Source organism: Rhinopithecus roxellana, chromosome 7 (genome assembly GCF_007565055.1).
Source record: "Rhinopithecus roxellana isolate Shanxi Qingling chromosome 7, ASM756505v1, whole genome shotgun sequence".
Classification (NCBI taxonomy): Eukaryota; Metazoa; Chordata; class Mammalia; order Primates; family Cercopithecidae; genus Rhinopithecus; species Rhinopithecus roxellana.
Genome location: NC_044555.1, coordinates 146,610,888 through 146,638,152, shown reverse-complemented (window position 1 = coordinate 146,638,152; position 27,265 = coordinate 146,610,888). Strand labels below are relative to the sequence as shown.

Below are 27,265 nucleotides of genomic sequence, written 5' to 3'. Positions count from 1 at the left end.
CAAGGTTGAATGACAGTTCCTTTATTCCTCTATCCTCTAAGTCAATTTCAGGATGTATCTAAATAATACTTATAAAGTAAATATTCATTGGGAAATTCAGAATTGTGTGAAGAAATGGCAAACAATAGAAATAGGCCACATAGCAAATTGCACCTTAAAAATTATTCTCCTGGAAGGAGTCTTAAAAATAATTTAGGAAATCCTAACCCCAACTCACATAAAATCTTGTTCCTGGGTTTTTTAAAACAGGGAAACTCAGACTTAGAAAAGTGAATTCCCTTTGTTCACTCATTAGGTTTAAGTTAGCAACCATAATGATAGCTGACACACACCTCCTACATTGTGTCAGGTACTGTCTTAAGTTATTTGCATATATTAACTAATTTAATCCTCGTAATAATTTTTTGACCTGTTCTGTTATTATCTCCCCATTAAAAGATGAGGAAACAGAGCCCAAGAAAGTTTAAGTGGCTGCGCAAATGAGTAAATGGCAGAGCTGGGATTTTAAACCCAGATAAGCGCTCCAGAGGACCGTGGTCTTAAACTAGTACCCAAGATTAAAACTTTATCTTCCAATACACCATGAAGCTTCATGATGTATAACTACCATTACACTGCATACTAAATTGTTAAATTAGGAAGCATATCACTACATTAATACAGGCAGATAACGAGGCAACAGCTTTGAAATCTCGTATTTTGATGAATTGTACCTAATTTTTTTAAAAGAAAAACTACATTCTAAAACCATTTACTCCAAGTTTACTTTTATGAGCAAAGCATAAATATATGCATAAGACTGAAAAATGATTTAACCATCATTCTGTTTAAACCAACCTACTACATAGATGCTGTCTAATACTGTAAATATGTTCTTGGATGACACATTTCCCCAAATGGTTGTCTGGGTAAATGGATTTTCAATAGAAGATTAGTTCCCAGTGAATGAGGACTGTGTCAATCTACATAATAACCTTTTAAAACATATTATTTGCTAATAATAATAAAGTCTAACAACATTCAGAAGAAAGTATTTTCATACATCATATTAAAAAATTAAGGTATGTCAATATTGAATATTGTCACTTATTCCACACTATCTGAAAGTGTAAAATTAAAAAAAAAAAAAGTCATTCACTAAGAAAAACAAGTAAGATAAAAAGGCTCAATAATAAAAAGGATTTTATTTAAGAAAAATGGGGAAGAGGCTTCAGCTCACGGGAGGCAGGTGGCACTCATATCCTCCATAAAAAGCCAAAAAAGAGCGTAATCACAACATGTAAAAACGTTGGAATTTGGCAGGGAAGTTACAGAAAACACCTGAGGCACGGAAGGAGCGGGAATCCAGGCAGCAAGCCTGGCTGTGATCAGCTGGGAGCCCAGAGAAGCATCCCAATGTAGGAAAAGGGTAAATAACATATCCCCAGTGGTCCAGATTCCCACTGTGAACTCTGAAGATTCTAGCCATAGGAGAGCCACTCAGCCTCCACAGGCCCTGAAACTAGTCTTTAGTATACAAAGTTACCGGCAGTCTGTGCAACGGCGTTGCTCTAGAGTGGGCATTCACACTGGATCCCACACATGCCACCAAGACCGAAGCAGCTGCAGTATGGCAACAGATTGAGAGTCCAAACCCCATCAGACTACATCCTGCCCTGGGGCTGAAAGATTCTCTATCTCCACATCCTTGGAGCCCACTGAAATCTCCCACATCCACCCGGATGACTGCAGTGGTGTGATACTGGCTAGATCTAGCAATGAGGCCAGGTCTCAGCATCCTAGCCCACCAGGTGTCCTACATCCCAGGAACACATGGTGTAGCATATTGGAGAGGCTACAGGCCAAGAGAGAATGGGACACTATATTTAAAGTGTCAAAAGGAAAAAAAAAAAAACACACTGGAAGCCAGTTGTATATACCCAACAAATCTATCCATCAAAAATGAAGGAGAAATACATAATGTCTTTCCCAAACACGCAAAAACTGAGGGAATTCATCACCACTAGACAAGCCCTGCAAGAAATGCTTAAGGAAGTCCTACATATCTGAAAGAGAATATATCATGAAAGCACATGAAAGTATAAAACTCACATGTAGAGCAGATACACAAATGAGAAAGAGAAAGGACTCAAATGTTAACACTACAGAAAACTAACAAACCACATGGATAAACAATAACAAAGAAAGAAAAAACAAAGGATACACAAAACGAACAGAAAACAATTAACAAAATGACAGGAATAAGTCCTCACCTATCAATAATAAACTTGAATGTAAACCAATTAAATTGCCCACTTAGAAGATATAGACTGGCTGAATGTATTAAAAAACATGACCCAACTATATGCTTCCAACAAGAAACACATTTCACCTGCAAGACACACACAGACTGAAAATAATAAAATAGAAGATATTAAATTGCAAATGGTAGCCAAAAGGGAGGAGTAAATATACATATATCAGATCAAACAGACGTTAAGTCAAAAATAGTAAAAAGAGACAAAGTAGGTCTATATATATATATATATGCATCAATTTAGCAAGAGGATGTAATGTGTCAAAATATATACATACCCAACACTGGAGCACCCAGATATACAAAGAAAATACTATTAGATCTAAAGGGAAAGATAGACTCTAATATAGTAATAGTTGGGGACTTCAACACCCTACTCCCAGCATTAGACAGATCATCTAGGCAGAAAATCAACAAATAAACATTGGATTTAAACTGCACTTTAGAACAAACAGGCCTAAAAGACATTTACAGAACATTTTATCCAACAGCTGCAGAATAAACATTCTTCCCATCAGCATAAGAAACATTCTCAAGAATAGATCATATGTTACTATAAAAAAAAAGTCTCAACAAATTTTTAAAAATCAAAATCATATCGAGTATCTTCTCAGACCACAATGGAATAAAATTAGACATCAATAATGAGAGAGATTTCAGAAACTACACAAGTACACAGACTTAAAGAACATGCTCCTGAAGGACCACTGGGGCAATTAAAAAATTAAGAAAAACATTAAAAAATGTATTAACATAAGTGAAAATTAAAAAACAATATATCAAAACCTGTGGAATATAGTAAAAGCAATGCTAAGAGGGATGCTTATAGCAATAAACACCTACTTCGAAAAAATGGAAAGATGTCAAATATACAGTTTAATTTTGCACCTGAAGGAACTAAAAAAACAAGAATAAACCACATCCCAAATCAGTAGAAGGAAAAATAATAATAAAGTTCAGAGCAGAACTGAGCCAGAGATTAAAAATACAACACAAAAGAGCAACAAAACAAAAACTTAGGTTTTTTGAAAAGATAAAATTGATAACCACTAGCTAGATTATCCAAGAAAAAAAAAAAAGGAAAGACCTAAATAAACTACATAAACAAAATCAGAAATGGAAGAGGAAACCTTACAACTGATAGCACAGAAATACAAACGATCATCAGAGACTATTATGGACAACCATACACTAACAAGCTGAAAAGCCAGAGGAAATGGATAAATTACTGGACACATACAATCTACCAAGAAAGCCCCCCCAATAAAGAAAAGCCCCAGGACTAATGACGTTACTGATAAATTCTTCCAAACTTGTAAAAAAGAACTAACACCAATTCTTGTCAAACTATTCCAAAAAACTAAAGAGCAGGAAAATCTTCCTAATTCATCCTACAAGGCCAGCATTACCCCAATACCAAAACCAAACAAGGACACAACAATTAAAGAACATCCCTGATGAACACAGGCATAAACATCCTCAACAAAATACTAGGAAACTGAATCCAACAGCATATCCAAAAGATAATACATCATAGTCAATGGGATATACCCCATGAATGCCAGGATGATTTAACACATGCCAGTCAATAAACGTGATACATCACATCGAAAGAATGAAAGATGAAAACTATATAATTATCTCAACAGATGCAGAAAAAGCATTTGATAAAATGTAACATCCCTTCACAATAAAAACTCTCAACAATTAGGCAGAGAGGAAACATACCTCCACATAATAAATGCCATATATGACAAACCCATTGCTAACATCATACTGAATGGAAAAAACATGAAAGCCTTTCCTCTATGAACTGGAACAAGACTAGGATGCTCACTTTCACCATTTCTATTCAACATAGTACTGGAAGGCCTAGCCAGAGCAATCAGTCAAGCAAAGAAATAAAGGACATCCAAATTGGAAAAGAGAACATCAAATTGTCCCTCTTTGCAGACAACATGAGCTGACATTTGGACATAACTAAACACCCCACAAAAAACTCATATAATTAATAAATTCAGTAAGTTGGAGGATACAAAATCAACACACAAAATTTATTAATGTTTCTATAGCTGAATAATAAACTTGCTGGAAAAAAAATAAAAAGGCAATCCCATTTACAATAGCTACAAAAAAAAATAAAAAACTTAGGAATAAATTTAACCAAAGAAGTAAAAGACCTATATAAGAAAAACTACAAAACACTAATGAAAGAAGTTAAAGAGGACACAAACAAATGGAAAGAGATACAATGCTCATAGAATAAAGGAATTTACACTGTTAAAACGACCACACAACTCAAAGCAATCTACAGATTCAGTGCAATCCCTATCAAAATACCATTAACATTTTTTTCACAAAAAATAGGAAAAATAATCCTAAAATTCATATGGAACCACACAAGAGCCTGAATACCCAGAGCAATCCTGAGCAAAAAGATCAAAGCAGGACGTTGACTTCAAAATATACTACAAGGCTATAGTAGTCAAAACAGCATGGTACTAATGTAAAAAGAGATATATACACCAGTGGAATAGAATAGAGAACCCAGAAGTAAATCCATATATTTACAGCTATGAGATTTGGCACAAATGTGCCAAGAACATGCAATGGGAAAAGGACACCCTCTTCAATAAATGATGATAGGAAAACTGGATATCCATTTGCAAAAGAATTAAACCTGACCCATATCTCCCACAATATACAAAAATGGACTCAAATTTGATTAAAGACTTAAGCATAAGACCTGAGACTATAAAACTACTAGAAGAAAACATAAGAGAAATGCTCCAGGATACTAATATAGGCAAAGATTGTGTGGCTAAGACCTGAAAAGCACAGGAAACAAAAACAAAATTGGGTGAGATTATATTAAACTAAAATGCTTCCGAATAGAAAAGGGAACAATTAACAGAGACAATCTGTTGAATGGGAGAAAATCTCTGCCAACTATTTATCCAACACTGGACTAACATCCAAAAAATACAAGAAACCCAAACAACAGCAACAAAACAAATAATCACATTAAAGAGTAGACAAATAATTTGAGTAGACATTTCTCAAAAGAAGACATAAATGGCCAAGATATATGAAAATGTGCTCAACGTCACTAATCACCACGGAAATACAAATCAAGACCACAGTGAGATATCTTACTGGCATCTTATGCCTATTAGAATAGCTATTATCAAAAAGACAAACAAAATGCTGGCAAAGATGTGGAAAAAAGGGAACTTTCATATATTGTTGTTAGGAACGTAAGTAGTACAGCCACTATGGAAAACAAAATAAAGATTTCTCAAAAATGTAAATAATAGGGTTACCATACAATAATGCTCCTAAATAACAGGATTACCACACAATAATGCTGTAATCCGATCACTGAGTATTTATACAAAGGAAAGGAAATCAGTATATTAAAGAGATACCTGCATCCTCATGTTTATTGCAGCACTAGGCACAATGGAAAAGATATGAAATCAAGATATGAAATTAAGCTAAGTGACCGTCAACAGATGAATGGATAAAGAAAATATAGTATTGAAACATAATGGAATACCATTCAACTATAAAAAGACTGAAATCCTGTCATTTGCAGCAATATGTATGGAATTGCAGATCACTATGTTAAGTGAAAAAAACTGGACACAGAAAAACAAATATCATATATTCTCACTCATACATGGGAGCTTAAAAAGTGAATATCATGAAGGTAGAGAATAGAATGATGATAGGTACCAGAGACTGGGAAGGGTGTGTGGGGGAGGTGGGAGGGTGAAGAGAGATAGGTTAATGGGTTCAAACACATAGTTAGATAAAAGGAATAATTTCTAACATTTGATAGCACAGTAAAGTGACCATATTTAACAATATGTTGTACATTTCAAAATAACTAGAAGAGAAGATCTGAATGTTCTCAACAAAAACAAATGACAAATGTTAAAGGTGATGGATATCCTAAATACCCTGACTTGATCATTACACATTCTATGCATGTAGTAAAAATCACATGTACCCCATAAATATGTACAAATATTACACATCAATAAAATTTTTTTTAAAGAAAAGCTACGTTAAAAGAATCAAAATTGCTTTTCATTTGGTGGTATATTTCAAATATTATTCTCTACATCACTTAGATTTTCCTTTTGCCTACTTCACAATGTCAAACTATCTGGAGAGTTTCCAATTATCTGGAGCCTAAATTGAAAGATGGACATAAAATGATGAACTCACAAAGGAACGGAAAGAGTTAGCAGTCATACTCTCAAACATTAAACAATACGTACACATAGCAATGATCAACAAAAGCTAGACAAAGTAAAAAAAACTCTAGTTTTAATATTACCTTTGACCAATTGATTCTCTTCATGGACACTTCAGGTTTATAAATTTTTTTCTGCTTCATTCCATAAGGTAGATTAAGTGATATTCCTGGGAGAGGAGGAACTCCTCCAAGGGGTGGTGGTGGAGGAGGTCCCCCAAATAAAAGTGGTGGTGGTGGTGGTGGTGGTGGTGGTGGTATCCCTATCATTCCAGGTAAAGGCGGTGGTGGAGGAGGAGGAAGAGCTCCTCCGGGTAGAGGTGGTGCTGGTGGTGGTGGAGGCGGCCCTACACCTGGCAATGGAGGTGCTGGAGGAGGACCTGGAATTCCTGATGAACTTGAGAGTACTTGTGCCTGAAATATAAATAATCAAAGTTTAAATGCTTATAAAATATAATTGAAAAATTGAAGAAATATATATCAATAGATATTTGTAGTTTATCTTATTTTTTTTTTTTTTTTTTTTTTTTTTTTTTTTTTTTTTTTTTTTTTTGAGACAGAGTCTCGCTCTGTCGCCCAGGCTGGAGTGCAGTGGCCGGATCTCAGCTCACTGCAAGCTCCGCCTCCCAGGTTTAAGCCATTCTCCTGCCTCAGCCTCCCAAGTAGCTGGGGCTACAGGTGCCTGCCACCTCGCCCGGCTAGTTTTTTGTATTTTTTAGTAGAGACGGGGTTTCACCGTGTTAGCCAGGAGGGTCTCGATCTCCTGACCTCGTGATCCGCCTGTCTCGGCCTCCCAAAGTGCTGGGATTACAGGCTTGAGCCACCGCGCCTGGCCTATCTTATGTTTAAGATTATATATACTTTTTTAGATATTACTAAAATTCTAAACATTTAGCAAGATCTAAGGGTTTAACAGTATATGAAAAAGACTTGTGTAGACTTTTAATAAGCATTATAAATTCTGGACAGTGACTACTTCTGTTACCATACAAATGCTAGGAAATTTGGTATCTGATATGGTTTGGCTCTGTGTTCCCACCCAAATCGTGATCATGAGCAAGCTCTCATAAGACCTGATGGTTTTATAAGAGGATTTTCCCTGTTTGCTTGGCACTTCTCCTTGCTACTGTGACGTGAAGAAGGATGTGTTTTGCTTCCCCTTTGGCCATGACTGGAAGTTTCCTGAGGCCTCCCCAGCCCTGCAGAACTGAGTAAATTAAACCTCTTTCCTTTTAAATTATCCAGTCTTGGCCAGGTGCGGTGGCTCACGCCTGTAATCCTAACACTTTGGGAGGCTGAGGCAGGCGAATTAGCGGAGGTCAGCAGTTGAAGACCAGCCTGGCCAACATCGCGAAACCCTGTCTCTACCAAAAATACAAAAATTAGCCTGGCATGCGCCTGTAATCCCAGCTACTCAGGAGGCTGAGGCAGGAGAATCGCTTTAACCCAGGAGGCAGAGGTTGCAGTGAGCTGAGCTCGCGCCACTGCACTCCAGCCTTGGTGACAGAGGGAGACTCCATCTCAAAGAAATAATAAAATAAATAAATAAATAAATTACCCAGTCTCAGGTATTTCTTTATAGCTGCGTGAGAACAGACTAATACAGCAAATTGGCACTGGATAGTGGGGTGCTTCTGTAAAGATACCCAAAAACGTGGAAGCAACTTTAGAACTGGGTAACAGGCAGAGGCTGGAATAGTTTGGAGAACTCAGAAGTAGACAGGAAAATGTGGGAAAGTTTGGAACTTCCTACAGACTTGTTGAATGGCTTTAACCAAAATGCTGACAGTGATATGAACAATAAAGTCCAGGCTGAGGTGGTCTCAGATGGAGATGTAAAACTTGTTGGGAACTGGAATAAAGGTCACTCTTGCAATGCAAAGAGACTAGTGGCATTTTGTCCCTGCCCTAAAGATCTGTGGAACTGTGAACTTAAGAGAGATGATTTAGGGTATCTGGCAGAAAAAATTTCTAAGTGGCAAAGTGTTCAACAGGAAGCAGAGCATAAAAGTTTAAAAACATTTGAAGACTGACAATGCAGCAGTAAAGAAAAATCCATTTTCTGGGGAGAAACTCAAGCCCTCTGCAGAAATTTGCATAGGTGATGAGGAGCCAAATGCTAATCACCAAAACAATGAGAAAAATGTCTCCAGGGTATGTCAGAGACTTTCATGGCAGTCCCTCCCATCACAGGCCTGGAGGCCTAGGAGAGAAAAACTGTTTCCTGTGCCAGGTTCAGGGCCCTCCCACTGTGTGCAGTCTCTTTGATGCCCTGCATCCCAGCCACCTCAGCCATGGATAAAAGGAGTCATGGTACATCTCAAGACATGAGCTTTGGAGGGTGCAAGCCCCAAGCTTTGGCAACTTCCACGTGGTGTTCAGCCTGCAGGTACACAGAAGTGAAGAACTGAGGTTTGGGAACCTCTGCCTGGATTTTAGAGGATGTATGAAAATGCCTGGATGTCCAGGCAGAAGTTTGCTGCAGGGGCAGAGCCCTTATGGAGAATCTCTGCTAGGGCAATGCAGAAGGGAAATGTGGGGTTGGAGCCCCTACACAGAGTCCCCACTGGGGTATTGCCTAGTGGAGCTGTGAGAAGAGGGCCACCATCCTCCAGACCCCAGAATGGCAGACCTACTGATGGTTTGCACCATGCACCTGGAAAAGTCACAGACACTCAACACCACCTTGTGAAAGCAACCAGGAGGGGGGCTGCACCCTGCAAAGCCACAGGGGCAAAGCTGCCCAAGTTTGTGGAAACCCACCTCTTGCATCAGCATGTCTTGGATATGAAACATGGAGTCAAAGGAGATCACTTTGGAACTCTGAGGTTTAATGACTGCCCTACTGGATTTCAGACTTGCATAGGGTCTGTAGCCCCTTTGTTTTGGCCAATTTTTCCCATTTGAAATGGGTGTATTTACCCAATGCCTGTATCCCCATTGTATCTAGGAAGTGACTACCTTTTGATTTTACAGGCTCATAGGTGGAAGGAACATAACTTGTCTCAGATAAGACTCTGGACTTGGACTTTCGGGTTAATGCTGGAATGAGTTAAGACTTTGAGGGACTGTTGGAAGGCCATGAATGTGTTTTGAAATGTGAGGACATGAGATTTGGGAGTGGCTAGGGGCGGAATGATATGGTTTAGCTCTGCATCCCCATCTAAATTTCATCTTGAATTGTAATAATCCCCATGTGTCAAGGGCAGGACCAGGGGAGATAATTGAATAATGAATAATTGATAATTCTGAGTTATCATGAGATCCAATGGTTTTTTTAGAGGCTTTTCCCTTTTTGCTCGGCACTTCTCCTTGTTGCTGCCATGTGAAGAAAGATGTGTTTGCTTCCCCTTCCACCATGATTGTAAGTTTCCTGAGGCCTCCCCAGCTCTGCAGAACTGTGAGTCAATTAAACCTCTTCCCTTTATGAATTACCCAGTCTCAGGTATTTCTTCATAGCAGTGTGAGAAAGGACTAATACAGTATCCTCCAAGATTTTCTGGAATACTCCTCTAAAATAATGAAAAATTAACTGTCTTTATAAATATATGCATAAAAGAAGTACAGTATATGGCTTGGGCCAGTTAGATTAGTTGGGTTTGAATATGGGATAATAAATACAAGGTTATAGATTCAATTTCCTTGGGGGCTAATTAGCTTTATACAAAGAGTCTGCTTCATGGCTCTAGTAACTTAGCTGGCTTCTAACACCAATAATAAATACTCAATAGCATCCATTTCCATAGTAATATATGCTTATCAACATTTTTACATTTATTATTTCTTTTGATCCTTATTATAACCCTGTAATACAGATAGAGCATTATTATCTCACCTTTATTTCACTGCTTAAAGATTAGGAAACTGTTAACTGCAAAAAAAGTTAAATGACTAACCAAAAGTTTCAGAGTCTGAACATGATTAGAATTTCAATGTGGTTCTTCTCACATCCAATACCATCCTCATTCCAATATAAAAGACTGTCTCTTCATGAATGGGTGCCATTTACAATGAATACAATTAATTCAAATAGATAGGATTATGAGGAGGATATAACATTTCTATCAGAAAGTAACTTCAAGCTCATTCTCTAATGACAATGGATAACAGATGAAAGGGAACATTGCATGCCATATCATGTTCTTTTTAGAGATGATTAATCTATATCCATTCCTTAAACCATTACTGATCACAGTGGTTCACTTTGCTAAATAAATATATATGAAAAGTAGAGCCGTTCATTATAAACATTCTTATGAAACCACTACCAATGAACATACATCTGTTTTAATCAAGATATGACATTAGACTAACTGAATGAAACATTTAAAACTAATTAAGGCAGTCATGGCAGCCATGAGTTTTGTGCAACAGGCCTCAGTCACTGAAGTGGCAGCTCTCTGGCCAGTGCCTTGACACTCCACTGGGATTCAGCGGCTTCCTCACCCATGGCTCTGTTAAAGCTGTCACTCCTGTTTAACACAGTGGAGACCATGAGAAAAGACTATTTATCATGAAACCTTCTGGATTCTACAATGGGTGTTTTTTTAATTTATTGAAATTCTACATTTTGTTTACAGGGATTCCAGTGGCAATTGGCGAAACTCTAGTGAATGTATTCATTGGTGAAACTGAACTAATAGAAATCCCAGAAGGCTATATCCCAGAACAATGGGAAAATTATAAGCATCCTATATTGAGATGGATTGTCCATATTTTCTATGATGATCCTGAAAATAATTACAAAAGAACAATGGCTATCCTTCAGACTGAAACTGAAAAGGCTGAACTGCAGATAAAGGAGCTGGAAGTACGAAGATTAATATAGAAGAGAAGAGATGGACCCTGGTATCAATATCTGACCATTGATAGGGCAACTATGGATCATTCTCCAAAAGCAACTCCCAGTAAATAAGCATTTATTTCTCTAAATACAAAGTGTATTCTCTTTAGTGGAAAATGAATTAGTAAATATATTCTGTAGTTTTGTTCCCTGTGATGAATAAAAGAGCTTCTTACATTACTCTGTTTCTCAATGTTGGTTCATATTAAAGCTTTTAATATATTCTGTATTTCTTTTCCCTGTGATGAATAAAAGAGCTTCTTACACTACTCTATTTCTCAATGTTGGTTCATGTTAAGGTTTCTGATTTGGAGGTTTTGGTTTTCTCTTTTAAGAAAGTTTAAAATGTACTAATGAAAAACTGCAGAAATAGGAATTTGTGAACTCCTAAAGTTGTGGTAACTTTGAGAGGTGTTTTATTTACCTGACAAATGGAAGTTATAGAAGTCTAATTATATTAGGTATCAGTAATTGTAGTAGTTTGTACAAATGTCTGTATTACAGACATCTGTATTATTGAGGGGAAACTCAGGATTTTAAGTTCCATAAAATATTGAACTAACTCTGTAAAACATTAACAACTTAATAAACAAATTTTCAGTGAACAACAAAAAAAGTTAATTAAATTTCTTGGGATAGTGTCCTTTTTGTCCTCATTCATTCATTCATTCAGAGACAGTCTTGCTCTGTTGCCAAGGCTGGAATGCAGTGGCAAAATCATAGTGCATTGCAGTCTTGAACTCCAGGACTCAAGTGATCCTCCCAACTCAGCCTCCTGACTAACTGGGACTACAGGCATGCACCACTAACCCAGGCTATTTTTTTTTTTTTAAAGATGGGGTCTCACTATGTGACCCAGGCCAGTCTCAAATTTCTGGACTCAAAGAATCCTCCCATCTTGGTCTCCTGAAGTGCTGGTATTAAAGGCAAGAGGCACTGTGCCTAGTCCTCCCACCTTTATTAATATAAATTTTCTACTTGGATTATTTAGTTGTTCTAACTACATTTGTAAATATCTTTATTTATTTATTTATTTTACTTTATTTTATTTTTGAGACAGAGTTTTGCTCTTCTTGCCCAGGCTGGAGTGCAGTGGTGCAATCTCAGCTCACTGCAACCTCTGCTTTCCGGTTTCAAGCTATTCTCCCGCTCCAGCCTCCCGAGTAGCTGGGATTACAGGTGCCTGCCACCATGCCCGACTAATTTTTCTATCTTTAGTAGAGGCGGAGATTCACCATGTTGGCCAGGCTGGTCTAGAACTCCTGACCTCATGATCTGCCCACCTCAGCCTCCCAAAGTGCTGGGATTACAGGCGTGAGCCACCATGCACGGCCATACATATATTTAGAAAGTAAGTTGAAGTAAATTTTTGGAACAACCAGTTGAAAGGACTAACCTATTTACAAAAATATGAAAGCTAACACTCATAGGTAGACAAGATCATGGAAAGGTTACCCATAATATTCACTCACACTAGTTTGTTCACATAGATGAATGTTAATGTATGTATATACATACATACAACTAAAGTGTTTCTATGCTTAGCAAATGACCATCCTCTCCTGGAATGCAATTCTCTCTGAGGTTAGAAAGAAAGACAAGATTAAAATACGTAAAATTATTTTAATTTTACTTTTAAAGCAGCAAAACTATAGAAAACAGTCTGATTTTATAGACTTAACTGAGATAAAAGTAATTGGGGCAAAATTAAAGGTTCAGAAAATTAGTAATTTATCCTACAAATTTTGTGTATGAAAGGATATTTTTCATACTTTGAAAGGCAAAATGTGTGTCCCATTTTTTAATTAATGGACAACATAATTCAAAGTAATACACATTTGTAAACATCATTCAATTTTTCACCTCTATTAGATCATATTTATTCTCGGAATTTTATACAACCACAAAACGCTACTATTTAAATAAAATTTTACTGAAGTTAAATATGTATTTTACAAATTTAATAAGGAATCTCAAATATTTACATTAAATGCTACCAGCCTTTAAAAATCAAATTATATCAGCCTTTCCTTTGCCTCCCATGAACAATTAGGAATTGAATAATGAAATTAGGCTACCACATCGTATTGTAAATTGAATATGGTAAATGAATAATTTAGTATTTCACATTATTTTGGGCACACTAGAAAGTATATAGCCCTGTGCCTGCACCTGTAACCCCAGCTACTCCTCAGGAGGCTAAGGTAGGAGGAATGCTTGAGGAAAGGAGTTGAGAGTGCTTCGTGATTCTGCACTTTTTACAGTTAATTTAACCATAAGTAAGCAACTACTCACTGTGTGGTAAAGGCCTGTGTGAGGTACAGTGGGGCCTTCAATAAGAAATACACTGTCCTCAAGGTGTCTATGCTCTAGCAGAATAGAACAGGCACACAAGTATCCCATGAGTGGTCTAGAAAAGTGATATGCAAGTTCAGAGAAATTCGCTAATGGAGTTTTTGGTGAAGCTTTCCAAATGATGTCTTAATGAGCTTGTCCTTAAAGGATATGTTTCACATACACAGATGAGCAAAGGAGGGAATTTCTGACAGAGAATAATATATGCCAACATTTCTCAGCTAAGCTCTATGAAAACACTATTTCCTGGAGATGTTGAAGGGTGCTCTGAGATAAAAGGTGCCATGGTCAAATGAGTATGGGAAATCGATATGACAAAGAGGTAGGCAGGTTTCTTCAATGTAAAATATCTGGAACCTTTAATATGCTAATGAGTATTATGAATCTCCAGGATGAGAACCTGTGTACTCAATTTATAGGACTATGGAATGCTTTCGTCATGAACAACCTATCGTCATTTCTATAACTAATCTCTGGGAAATGCTGGCAGAAGGGTTAAGTATGGAGACAGTAATTTCCAAATGTGAAGGGAGGAAAGGTGACTTAGCTGCAACGGAGGCCGTAGTTAGGGGAGCAGTCAGAGCCCAGGCTGCAAAGGGGAGATAAGGGAGGAAAAACCTATGCCAGAGGGTCTTTAACATTCCTCGTAAAGAGATTTTATTTAATCCTGACTGCAATAGGCAACAAGTGAACATATTAAAGCCTGGAGTGACAATAATCAGGGAATTATTTCAGGAAGATTAATTTGTCACTGACATAAAGGATGAATTTGAGGAGGGAGAAAAGTTAGGCAACAATTGTAATAGTCCAGACAAGACATCATAAGAGAGTGAACCTGGAGGTTTCTGGGTTTTGATGTAAAGAGGCGTAGTATGAATGGAGTTGAAGAAAGAACAGACATAAGACAGTGACTAGCTTAATTTGTCAGTGGGTGGGGCAAGGAAAAGGGAAAGAAAACTCCAGCTTCACCATCTTTAAAATTGGTAGTAAAATTTAAATAGGAATGGACAACAAACTGGTTTGAGGAAAGATAGAAAACCACAAAACTGGGTTTGATTTCAACATGCAACAGGACCATCCTATGGGGCTAGCTAATCAAGAGCTGGAATTAGAAGACAAACTCCAGAGACTTGACACCTACTAAAAGGGGATATGTGAATGTATAATACTGAATGGAATAGTACAGCAAAAAAACAAAAAAAAAACACACAGAAAAGAGAAAGAGCAGAGGACAGAATATTGTGGAAGGTCACCATTTGAGGATGAAAAAATAAGGAGAAAGTAAGTTCTCAAACATGTAGAAAAAGAAGTCCAAGAAAAAGGGAGGGAAAGAGACAGAGAAAGAGATTGATTTATTGAAAAGAAACAGTCAAATATTAGAGGTAAGTAATACAGGCTAAGGAAAGGAAAAGGCCCCCAGATTGGGTATTTTGGAGTTTGTTGGTGACTTTTGAAGTAACCTTTCACTAGATTGGTGGAAACAGATCTAGTCAATCAACAAATATCTACTGAGCACCCACTATGTTAAGACATCATCTTCAGTTTCTTTTTTTTTTTTTTTTTTTTTTTTTTGAGACAGAGTCTCACTCTGTCACCCAGGCTGGAGTGCAATGGCATGATCTCAGCTCACTGCAAGCTCCGCCTCCTGAGTTCTCACCATTCTCCTGCCTCAGCCTCCCGAGTAGCTGGGACTACAGGAGCCCACCACCATGTTCGGCTAATTTTTTTTTCTTTTTTTTTTTTTTTTGTATTTTTAGTAGAGACGGGGTTTCACAGTGTTAGTCAGGATGGTCTTGATCTCCTGACCTCGTGATCTGCCCGCCTCAGCTTCCCAAAGTGCTGGGATTACAGGCATGAGCCACCATGCCTGGCCCATGTTCAATTTCTTAAGACATAAAGTATATTGAGGAGAATACACAATCAGTTTGAAAGTTTAGACACCCTAATTGAAATTTTAAGTATATATGGAAGCTTTTCACCATAGGGAATGTAGGTGGAAATTTACTTGAGATTCAAAGAGATCTCAAGAGAAGCTTTTGGCATAATTACAATTAATGACTATTTCTACATTCTTTTTGAAAGAAAATAGTATGTACCCCATTTTTCAAATCATCATGAAAATTTCATCTCAAAAACACTTTTGCTTGTGTAATATATTCTGTTAAAAATATTCCAGGCCATTTAAGCAACTAATGCTTTATTTTTTTTCCAAGCATTAAAATGATTTATTGTCCTGGAATATAAAATCTGTAGAGTTATTTCAATGAAAATGTAAAACTGCCAAAAAGTCTGCTTCTGGTCACATTTTTCCTTCTTTCTAACAAGACAATTTTCTACCATCGAACTCGCTGTGACATGACACAAAGTCTGTATCTTCTTTCATTACCTGGCTTCGAAGTTGCTGGATTTCTGCTTCAAGTTCTTTGATTTTCTCATCTCTTTTTTGAAGCTCTGCTTGAGCTTCCTGTCGAGCTGTGAATTCTTCATCGAACTGCAATGATCACCACCACCAATGTACAGTTAATAATATAGTTTTGAGAAAGCTTTAAAGAACATTATGCATTAAATAAGTGGTGTGGATTTACTTAGTTGAATTCCCAGATCACTCAGAAAATCATAGCTTGTAATTATTTTCATAACAATTAAGTATCCAAGTGGAGGTAGGGTATTGCTTGTGGCGGTAGTAAAGAAGAAATATGCCCCCTACCCAAGGTAAGAAAACACATTTTCACTTCTGAAAAAAAATACAAAGATGAAAAGGTAGACTGAAAAGTTTCTCTTCCCACATAATGGACATTTTTATTGTTCTGTTATTGAAAATTCAATTTTAGAATTAATAATTTTAAAAATATTTTATCCCATACTTTTTTTTTTTCTTTTGTACAGAATTTCACTCTTGTCGCCCAGGCTGGAGTGCAGTGACATGATCTCAGCTCACTGCAACCTCCACCTCCTGGGTTCAAGCAATTCTCCTGCCTCAGCCTCCCAAGTAGCTAGGATTACAGGTGTGCACCACCACACCTGGCTAATTTTTGTATTTTTAGTAGAGATGGGGTTTTGCCATGTTGGCCAGGCTGCCCTTGAACTCCTGACCTCTGGAGATCCACCCGCCTTGGCCTCCCAAAGTGCTGGGATTACAGGCGTGAGTCACCATGCGTGGCCTCATCCCATACTTTTAAGTTTAATGAATTAGAAAATGACATCTAAAAATAAACCATCAAGCAGTTTCAACTCCTTAACTATATTTAATCTTGAAAAGAAATTGCACTTTTAGAATGCTCAAATGTATGTATATTAATACAAATTGGAATTGTTTCTATTGCAATCTTAGTTGTCTAGAATCCATAAAGCAGTACTTCACAAACTCTGACAGTAGAATGCCCTAACAGCAGTCTCATTCAGATGGTTAACCAAAACATTTGTATAGCATGTTATGAGAGGAAAAACTAGAGGTTAAAATATGGGGTGCTAAGCCAAAAAGACTCTGAATGGTTAATATTTATTCACTGTATCCTGCCTTAGCCTTACCTCAGACAGGGCTCTAAGCAGGCACAAACCTGCCTGCGTATTTCCAGTGAATACTGCCTGGGTCTGGCTATAGAACATTTTATTTGCCCTTTATTGTCAATGTTGTTTCAAGTCAATTTAGAAGTCTATACATTATTCTAACAATGTTATTTCTGTTTCTAAAAGTGATACATCTTACTGCCCAAAACCATCTTAGAGTTTGTGGAATAATACAAAAGTATGTTCAGTGTTAACAAATATTCATCCTCATAGTAGCTTTGACCTTTGGAAATTATAAAATGCCATTCTGATCTAAGTCGGAAGAGTGGGTGAGCAAACTGGATAGTAATACTCTTTGGGTCGAACCTGAAATGCTTTTATTCATCTCTCCTTGAATCCCTGGAAATTGTCCCACAGATCCTGGTCCAAATATTCTCTAATTTTCTTAAATTTCAAACCTACCCCACATCCTTGGAGTGAAGGATCCATATATCCTTCAGTCAATGACCTTGTTTTCCTACCTCATTAAGAAGATGGATGTCCTCCAATGTGAGCTTGTTTGCCTTTACTACTATCCGTGTTAAGATCTCAATCTGTACTCCCATCCCCACTCCTAAAGTTAGCTTCTCCTATGTGCTTCTAAATCATGGCACCTACACGAGCACACTATACACATTTTTTCCTCTATAAATGGTTTATTAGTATGTTGGAGGAGAGGCACACAGTGTTTCTGCTTTTAACTTAAAATTACCTTAATCTGCAAACACAGCAAATGGGGATCACAGAAGCCTGAAATATGTGAGCTGGAAGAGGTCTTCTTACAAGTCCACTAATTTTATTCTTTCCTTTTAATGATGAAGAAACTAAGATCTAAAGAGAGTAAGTGGCTTACCCAAAGTCACAGCTAATTAGTGGAAAAGCTGAGATCAGACCTCACAACTACTGCCTCTCATTCTAGCACTTGTTAAAAAATGACTTTATACTGCCTCTTAAAATGACCCAGAACAAAGGGATGCATGTAACTAACCACTGGGAGACCATACAGGTTTTCATTCTAAATGTTGGTGATGAAACTAAAGCATCAAACACTGAAATTTCTTTTCTATTACTTCAGGACTCCTTTTTCCATAATATATATGCTCACGAAAAAACTTTACCAGACAGATAGTCACAATTTGCTCCAGTCTTGTAGTACGTAATCACAGTGCCAGCCAAAACTTAAGGAGATTCTAATGTTTTCAAAGGGAATTTTAAATGTGCTGCTTAAAACAAGAACATTAGAAATATAAAGGTCTATTAATCAAAAAGCATGCATTTTCTTTCACCAATAAAAATGACAGCTCCACACAAACATTTTATGCTCAAGCTCTTAAAATCTATTCTAGTAACTGAAAGAGCAAAGACATTGCTTCAGATGCCCTGAAGTAACTTCTTCAGTAATACTCTATAATTTCTAAAGTGATAGCAAAAGTGATTATCTAATCTCCAAGGTAAGTCATAACTTTGAAGAGACAGCAATATGTAAGCACATTATCTTGCTGTCAGAAGGCTGAAAACTGGAGAGCTTTTTTAGACGTGTGCTTCAATTCTTCTGCCTGCACCCAACAGGAGAGAAATACTATGCTAATGCTTAATAGGCTCTAGAACAGAAAAAGAGAAACTTGTGGTAGAAGCTAATAAAATTATAGCTATGCTTCCATGAAACAAGGAAAAGACAAGCTTAGATCTGAATACAATTCAGGTATTCATAAAGCTGGCATTTACTCAAAGGCATTTAAGACATTAACACAGAAAGAAAAGGGATCCTCAAATTCCACCAGGCCTACATGAAGTAGCAGCATCACTTACAAAATGATAATTACAAAATTCAAAGAAGCTAACTCTAAACAGAGAGAGAAAGAGAGTGAGAAAGAGAGAAAACACTGCAACATGTTATTGCTATCAATAGCACTGACATAAAAGACCACAACAGAAAAGACTAGCTAAACATCTCACAGTTCTCCAAAGAGCTACCTATTGCAAGTGACAGCTGCAGGAAAGCAATGGGAGAATTCATTTTGGTTGATTGCTTCCAACTATACCCTTTCAGCAATGTAATATTTCATGTATCACTTTAGTATAATGTGGCTAGTGTTTTTCTTCCATAATGGATTAAACATGATGAGGAGAGAACAATAGTAACCTTATCTTACAAGGAGATAAATCAATATTCCATGGCTATGTTTGAATCCAAAAACATAAAGTACTACATAAATGAAACATTTAGAAGTCCTCACATTAATAAAGTAGAGTATTACTGTGATTAAATTATTAACTTAACGATTATGGCTAATACTTTATAAGCTTACCTTCTTTGAAAACTCTGCAGCTCTTTGTTCACTTTCTTCAACTTTCGCCTTGTTCACACAAGAATCTATTAAGATCAACCAAAAGTGATTCAAAATTATGGCATGAGATCACTAGACAAAAGATGTCTTCTAGCCTATAACTCTGCAATGCAGACTATCATTTTTATGTCAATTGTTACTAAATGGAAATTGACCTATACTACACATAAAACATAAATATCATATATTCTTTCTTTAGCATACTAACTGAATTCAATGATAATATTGTGGAGGCACAAAACCAAGCATCGATAAACATATCTCATTAAATTATTTTTATGAGTATTCAATTATTTTTCAACTATAAAACACTTCAAAACCCCATAGTTTATTATGGGTGGAGAGGTGGCAAAGACTCCATGTTTAACCTTAATAATGTTAATAAGATATGAATAGTCTTAGTAAGATTCAAAAATGCCCCACAAAAAAGCTAGAGAGAGACAGAATAACATTCGATAATTCAGGCTTCTTCTTGAAAAGATTTTTACTTAACTTCTGATCTGGGGCAAAATGTATCATGTACATAAGGAAACAGACTTCAGACTTCTCAGGTCAAATCAAACACTTCAGAATATAAATAACTGAAGAACAACTTTTGGGCAATATTGTATCTCTCATTATTTTACGTACATATAAACTCTATTCTGTATCTAGGCATTCTACATTTATTTATCAAAAAGAAATAAAAATATATACCAGTACCCAGAATTGTATGTGAATATTCACAGCAGTTTTATTTATAGTAATCCCAAACTGGAAAGAACCTAAATGGCCATCAACAAGTGTATACATAAACAAACTGTGGTATATCCATATACTGGAATACCACTCAGCAATATAAAGGAATGAACTATTGATACATGCAATACAACAACATGAATGAATCTCAAAATAATTATGTTGAAGGCAAGAAGACAGGCAAAAAGTGTATATGCTGTATGTTTCTACTTTTATAAATTTTTTAAAAGTGCAACTAATAAGAGAGACTACAAAATGTAACTAGTAAGAAAGAGATCAGTAATATCCCAGGATGGGAAGATGTGGTAGACATGGAAAGAAAGAACTAAAAGGACAATGCAGAAGCTTTAGGGTGTAACAGAATTATTATCTTGACATTGATGATGGTTTTAAGTGTCTATATTAATAGCAAAATTTATCAAATTCTATACCTTAAATATGGGTAGTTTTTCTTACATCAAATGTACCTCAATAAAGCTGGTTTGTTTGTTTGTTTGTTTGTTTGTTTGTTTAAAGCAACTGAGGAGGAAAGTAGGAAATGATGAAGTCAAAGAACAGACATATCTAAGCTGTGCTAGTCACGGTTGGTAATGATTTTGAATTTAAATTTCAATGGAAAGGCATCAGAGAGTTTTAGGCAGAGATCTGATACAATTTGATTTATGAAAGATATCAGACTTAAAGAATTGTGATATTACAAGAGACTCTAATCTCTTCAGGTCTGAGTCATCTTAAAATACAGATCCATGGGTTTCCTAGAAGTTCTTGAAGCACCTGATAATTTTTGTGTATATGAACCTATGTGTGTTCTAATCAAAGTTCCAGGCATTTGTCAACTTCTCACAAAGGATTTTGACCATAAAATATTAAGAGCCACTCATTTATGTGACTTACTCAATTTTAAAGTTGAGGAAACTAAAACCTAGGGAAGTTAACTGATTTGTTCACAATCACAGAGATGACAGGTGGATAACATCACAATGGGTTTATGATGCCGACTATCCTCTCTGACCTGATCCCTTCATCTCTCCTCACCCAACACTTTTGGTTAATGGTAAAGAATCATAGTACCTGGTACACAGTACACAAAACAAACATCTGTTGAATACTGACTACTACTTGACTAAATTATTATTTTTACAGGTATTCAATTATTTTTCAACTATAAAATACTTCAAAAAACTATAGTTTATTATGTGAGAAGTGACAACAACTCCATGTTTAAGATTAATAAGATCAAAATCAACAGTAGCGTATGTGTCCTAACTATGGTCTATAATGGATTATAAGCTAATACACATATTTGAAAATAGTCCTTTATGACTCCTTCAACAAAATGCAAAATAAATTTGTTTTTCAAACTCATTGAAAAATATGCAATGAGGCTAGAATTCACATTCACTGCTGGGTAAATTAGCACAAGCTTTCTGAAAAGCATTTGGCCTTTGAAAGTTCATACTCTCACAGAAATCAATCCTAAGGAAATAATGAGAAAAAGACAAACATTTACATACAAGAATGTTGGCAGCTCATTCATTTATAACTGTAAAAATCTAAAAACAATTGTGAATGCACAAAAAGAAAGGACTGGTTGCAATGGTTATGGTATTTCTCAAAATGGAATATTACACAGACATCAAAAGTCACATTTTGAAGGTTAATGTGGAAAAACTCTCATAACACTCCAAGAAAAATCAGCATTCAGAGAGATAGATAGGTCATAGAGAAAGAGATATAAGGAAATGTACCAAGCTGAAAAGGGAGCGATCACAAATGTGATTGGTGGTTTGTCACTTACATAAGTCTCTAGATTGCCTGATAAGTACGCATTACATTTAAAACAGAAATAATACATAAATAATAAGTTATCCATCTTTGAATGTTACTGTATATCTGCCTTGTGCTATGGAACAAAAAATAATATATAATTGGCATACAATAGCTTTTGTTTTCTTTCTTTAAAAATAAGACAAATAAGTTCATGCTTGAACCTTAACAATAGTGATTCCAATTAAGTATAAATAAGACTGCTTAGCTATAAGGCTAGATAGCATAGCACACTTCACAAGGGAAGGTTCAGATCATCCTTCAGAGGTTGTTCTGAAAAGTACTGCTAACTACCAGTGTAGGATGATATAAGGAGCAATCTAAGGAGATGAATATGATCACCTCAAATTCTTTCTAACTCTAAGGTCTATGAAAATATAAATTGATCCATTTGAGAGCCTTAGAAGGTCTCAAGTTATTGAAATGAGCCTGTATTTCTTTTCTTAAACTTGAGCATTAATAACATAACTATAATGAGACCCCACTGTATTTCTACAAGACCACTAAAGTACCAGTATAAAATGAAAAGATTTCAGAGTCGTGTTTCTAAATAGTAATGCATTCATCTATAATAATATAATGGGTTCTTGTGGGACACTAAGCTTAAACTACCTCCAGGAGTGTTGGAACTTATTAAATACGTTAATATTTCTTTTTTTTTTTTTTTTTTTTTTTTTTTGAGACAGAGTCTCGCTCTGTCACCCAGGCTGGAGTGCAGAGGCACGATCTCCGCTCACGCAAGCTCCGCCTTCCGGGTTCACGCCATTCTCCTGCCTCCGCCTCCGAGTAGCTGGGACTACAGGCGCCCACCACCAGGCCCGGCTAATTTTTTTTTGTATTTTTGTAGAGACGGGGTTTCACCGTGTTAGCCAGAATGGTCTCGATCTCTTAACCTCGTGATTCGCCCACCTCGGCCTCCCAAAGTGCTGGGATTACAGGCATGAGCCACCGTGTCCGGCCCCCTAAATAGGTTAATATTTCTAATCACACAGGCAGAACTCTCATGATCATTATAATTAACAATTATAGCAATTGAGTGCCCACAGACACAATGATTTACCAGATATGAATAGAAGTTCAGTAAGAACTGAAACTTCTTACTGAACTTCTTCACTTAAAAAGTGCTTATAATACAGAAGGCATAAAACACAATCAGAGGACAATGAGGATTATGATACGTACCTATCAGATGAGTGAAATCGATGTCTAATCGTTGCCTGTACTTGAAGTCTGGATCCATACCACTGCAGTGTAGCACTATCTGTGAAACGCATTCCTCAATTATTTTATAATATTGTGGCCTGAAAAAGAGAGAAAGTATTCATGAATGCCTTTCTATCCATGCAAATCAATTTTCTTTAGAAGACATTCAACGTATTAGAAGAGCTAGGTCTTTTTCTGGAGCTGTTTTAAAAATCCTGAAGCCACTACACTTCCTTAGGACAGGTATGCCTAAGCTTAGGGATGGTCTGGGTGTTATAGTACCAAACCCATTGTGATGTAATCAACTACATCTAGTGACTTCATAATCTAGTTTGCAGGGATTCAAGCTTGCGTTCAAAGATACTTATCAACCTTTTCTATTTACTTATGCTATTTTTTCTAAAGTTAATAAAAACAAATGAGCTGTTAGTCCTACATTAATGGATACAGAAATGGTTCTACACATGCACAGGTTCTCAATTTCAATAAGGGATGAGTTTCTTCTCATTACGTGGCAAGCAATATGTTGAATTTACTACAGCACTTTTAGTCAAGATAGCTATAAAAGCTTACAAAACTGGACAGAGCCACTTATACTACAAGACTATCCAAGGATCTATTTATGCAACACATTTTAAAAGACCCATTTTATAAAAGCATACACACTTAATATGCATGACTATTGCTTCAATTTGTTTAAGGTGTCAGAGGTTTTAAAACATATCCTAATTCTGTAATCTATCAAGGTAATTCAGGCCTTAAAAATGACCATTCACATACTGCAAAAATTTTTAAAAGGCACTTTTGCATTAAAATTTGGGTAAGATTTAGTATTTGTCAGAGGATAATAAATTTAACAGAGAAAAATCAGTAGTAAGAAGTACGACTATAGACAAATTACAATATAAACTTCCCTAAATATAGTGTGCTGATAACTAGCCAACCTACTAAAAGTTTGTAAATGAAGCCAAATAGACTCTCATTGCTCTTCCATGTCTTTAGTAATGAGTCTGGTCCCAAGAATACAAATAAATAGTAATACATATTACACATCTGGGTTTTTTTCAAGTCATCATCAGGTCTAGAGTAAATAATACTGGATTACAACCTCAGTCTAGTCAATAAATAAGGAAAACACAGCTGTTCCCTTTCAGGCCAGGTGAATCATCCCTAAGTGGAATAAAATGCTTGTCACACTTCTGCCTCACATGGATGTTCTTAGGATGAAAAACATGCCATATAGGAATAACTTCTTACTTATTCATAGTTGCTGAGAAATGGATACTTTCACATAAATGATGTTCCCCAGCTAACTGAGTACCTATGGGCACAGTATCCCTTTTAAAATTGTTAGAACTTAATTAAAAATACAATAATTTTTAATGTATTAGCAGCCTTGCTGTTTAAAAAACAGCACAAAATTTACTATTTTAAACATTGCTTATGTCTCTGTAATGCCACAATGTCCATCAAATTATTGTACTGGTCTGAACTATAATAGTTTTCTATGCTGCTTTACAGCTATAATTTTTGTTGAGACTGTGCTGACCTCATAGTAGCTTTCCTTTTCCCTTTAATCAAGCAGGTTTTAAGAAATCAAAGAACCCAGGTTGTCAGAATTTCACGCAAATTAGAGTATGAAGAACAACTAAGAGTCTCTTTAACAGTTAAATATAATATCATGGTCACCAGCCTGTGGATAATTTCAGTCACTCAGAAGCCTTTTCATAACTTTCTCGTTTTCCGATATATTCCCATTTAACTAGATTTTAAAACTTTTAACTTTAGTGGTTATTATCATACTCATTTATTTTGAAGGATGATATTACTAGACATAAAATTGAAATATTAGCACTATTATTTTCTTAGATGTTAAGATCACATTTATTAGTAGATAAATACTGTAAAAAGAGAAATAACAGTAAAATCTTACTTAATATGCACAAGATAAAACCTTTAAAGTTCTACCCCAGAATCTTCAGTGCTTTTTCTGTGATATCACTATCTAGCAAAGAAAATTCATTGCAGGGCCAGTGCAATCTGTTGGGTTCATTCCTACCAAAGTCCTATCACTGGAGTACCCATTTTTAAAAGTGCATCTCTCTCTTCTGGCCAAATTTAAAAAATGAACACCTTTTAAAAAATGTTACCAAAGGAATCAAACTGTTACACCCTCTGTGTATATATATGCATATATTGCATAGGTCCCACTACATTGTTCATTTTCCTTTAATACCCAATTCAAATTATAAATATAGTACTCTCAGAACTGCCTCTTACCTGATATAATAATCATTTCTGATGAGCAAAAAATGTTGTAGAATGGATAAGAAGTAATTTTCAGCAGCAGTGTCCTTCAGCATATTATATAGAAGATGGTAGACTTCATTCATATCAGTAGAAAGTAAAGGAAAAATATTAAAGATTCTTGATGGGAGTCTCATTCATAACAAAGGAGTTTAACTTTGTAAAACATCGACTTATAATCTTGCTTCCATTACTATTTCTAAACCTTCAACTCTATGATCCAGTACTTAAACATCTGCATAAAGTAATGATTCTATGGAATCATTTTGATCTTTTAACTAGAGAGACGGACCTCAAGAGCATGTCTGAGACCATCTGACTGCCAAAATGTTAATTGATCCGTTATACATATTTTAAAGTTCAGATTATAGCTGGCACCATTGGAACAGCAATGCCATACGTGAAAATGGTCTCCTTTTGATCTTCCTGTAGTTGTGATAGAGGACCTATATTATTTATGCAAATAACTACTACTCTATTTTCACTGCCACATAAGATAGAAGGCAAATTAACTGCTGTAAACTGCTAAAAGGTCACAAAATCAGTTTTATTTTATCCAGATGAAATACTGCCTAAATCTGCAATTATTATTGTTTGCATTCATTTGTATTTCATTATTTGATAAAAAATGAGAAGTAGAGACAAGATATAAAGAGTGGCATAAATGTAGATGCTTCTAGTAAACTAGAAATCAGATTTCCACAAATGGATCCATTTTTGGAATAAAAGTGAGGACCTGGAAAACCAAGGTAAAATAAAGATAAAAGACAAGATGTAATTTAATATCCTAAAATAACCTCAAATGTCAACATTTTCTCCAAAGTAGAATTAAGCATACGGGGGGCGGAGCAAGATGGCCAAATAGGAACAGCTCCAGTCTCCAACTCCCGGCGCGAGCAACACAGAAGACCGGTGATTTCTGCATTTTCAACTGAGGTACTGGGGTCATCTCACTAGGGAGTGCCAGACAATCGGTGCTGGTCAGCTGCTGTAGCCCGACCAGCGAGAGCTGAAGCAGGGCAAGACATTGCCTCACCTGGGAAGCGCAAGGGGGAAGGGAATCCCTTTTCCTAGCCAGGCAAACTGAGACACACAACACCTGGAAAATCGGGTAATTCCCAACCCAATACTGCGCTTTAAGCAAACGGGCACACCAGGAGATTATACCCACACCTGGTTGGGAGGGTCCCTCGGCCACGGAGCCTCCCTCATTGCTAGCACAGCAGTCTGTGATCTAACCGCAAGGCAGCAGCAAGGCTGGGGGAGGGGCGCCCGCCATTGCTGAGGCTTAAGTAGGTAAACAAAGCCGCTGGGAAGCTCGAACTGGGTGGAGCTCACAGCAGCTCAAGGAAACCTACCTGTCTCTGTAGACTCCAACTCTGGGGACAGGGCACAGCTAAAAAACAACAGGGGAAGCAGCAGAGGCCTGTGCAGACCCGAACGACTCTGTCTGACAGCTTTGAAGAGAGCAGTGGATCTCCCAACACGGAGGTTGAGATCTGAGAACGGACAGACTGCCTGCTCAAGTGGGTCCCTGA

General features: G+C 36.5%; 1 protein-coding gene across 6 annotated transcripts in view; it reads right to left on the bottom strand.

The window, feature by feature from the left end:
* Positions 1 to 27,265, bottom strand: part of DIAPH2 (diaphanous related formin 2) — a 923,693-nt gene that overhangs the window by 649,587 nt on the left and 246,841 nt on the right. For all 6 annotated transcript variants that reach the window (XM_030934028.1, XM_030934026.1, XM_030934029.1 and 3 more), the window contains 5 exons: positions 25,701 to 25,817; positions 23,400 to 23,518; positions 19,614 to 19,678; positions 16,145 to 16,249; positions 6,645 to 6,974 (listed from right to left, as the gene is read on the bottom strand). In XM_030934028.1, coding sequence (XP_030789888.1) covers positions 6,645 to 6,974; positions 16,145 to 16,249; positions 19,614 to 19,678; positions 23,400 to 23,518; positions 25,701 to 25,817 — 736 coding nt within the window. The remainder of the gene's footprint in view (positions 1 to 6,644; positions 6,975 to 16,144; positions 16,250 to 19,613; positions 19,679 to 23,399; positions 23,519 to 25,700; positions 25,818 to 27,265) is intronic.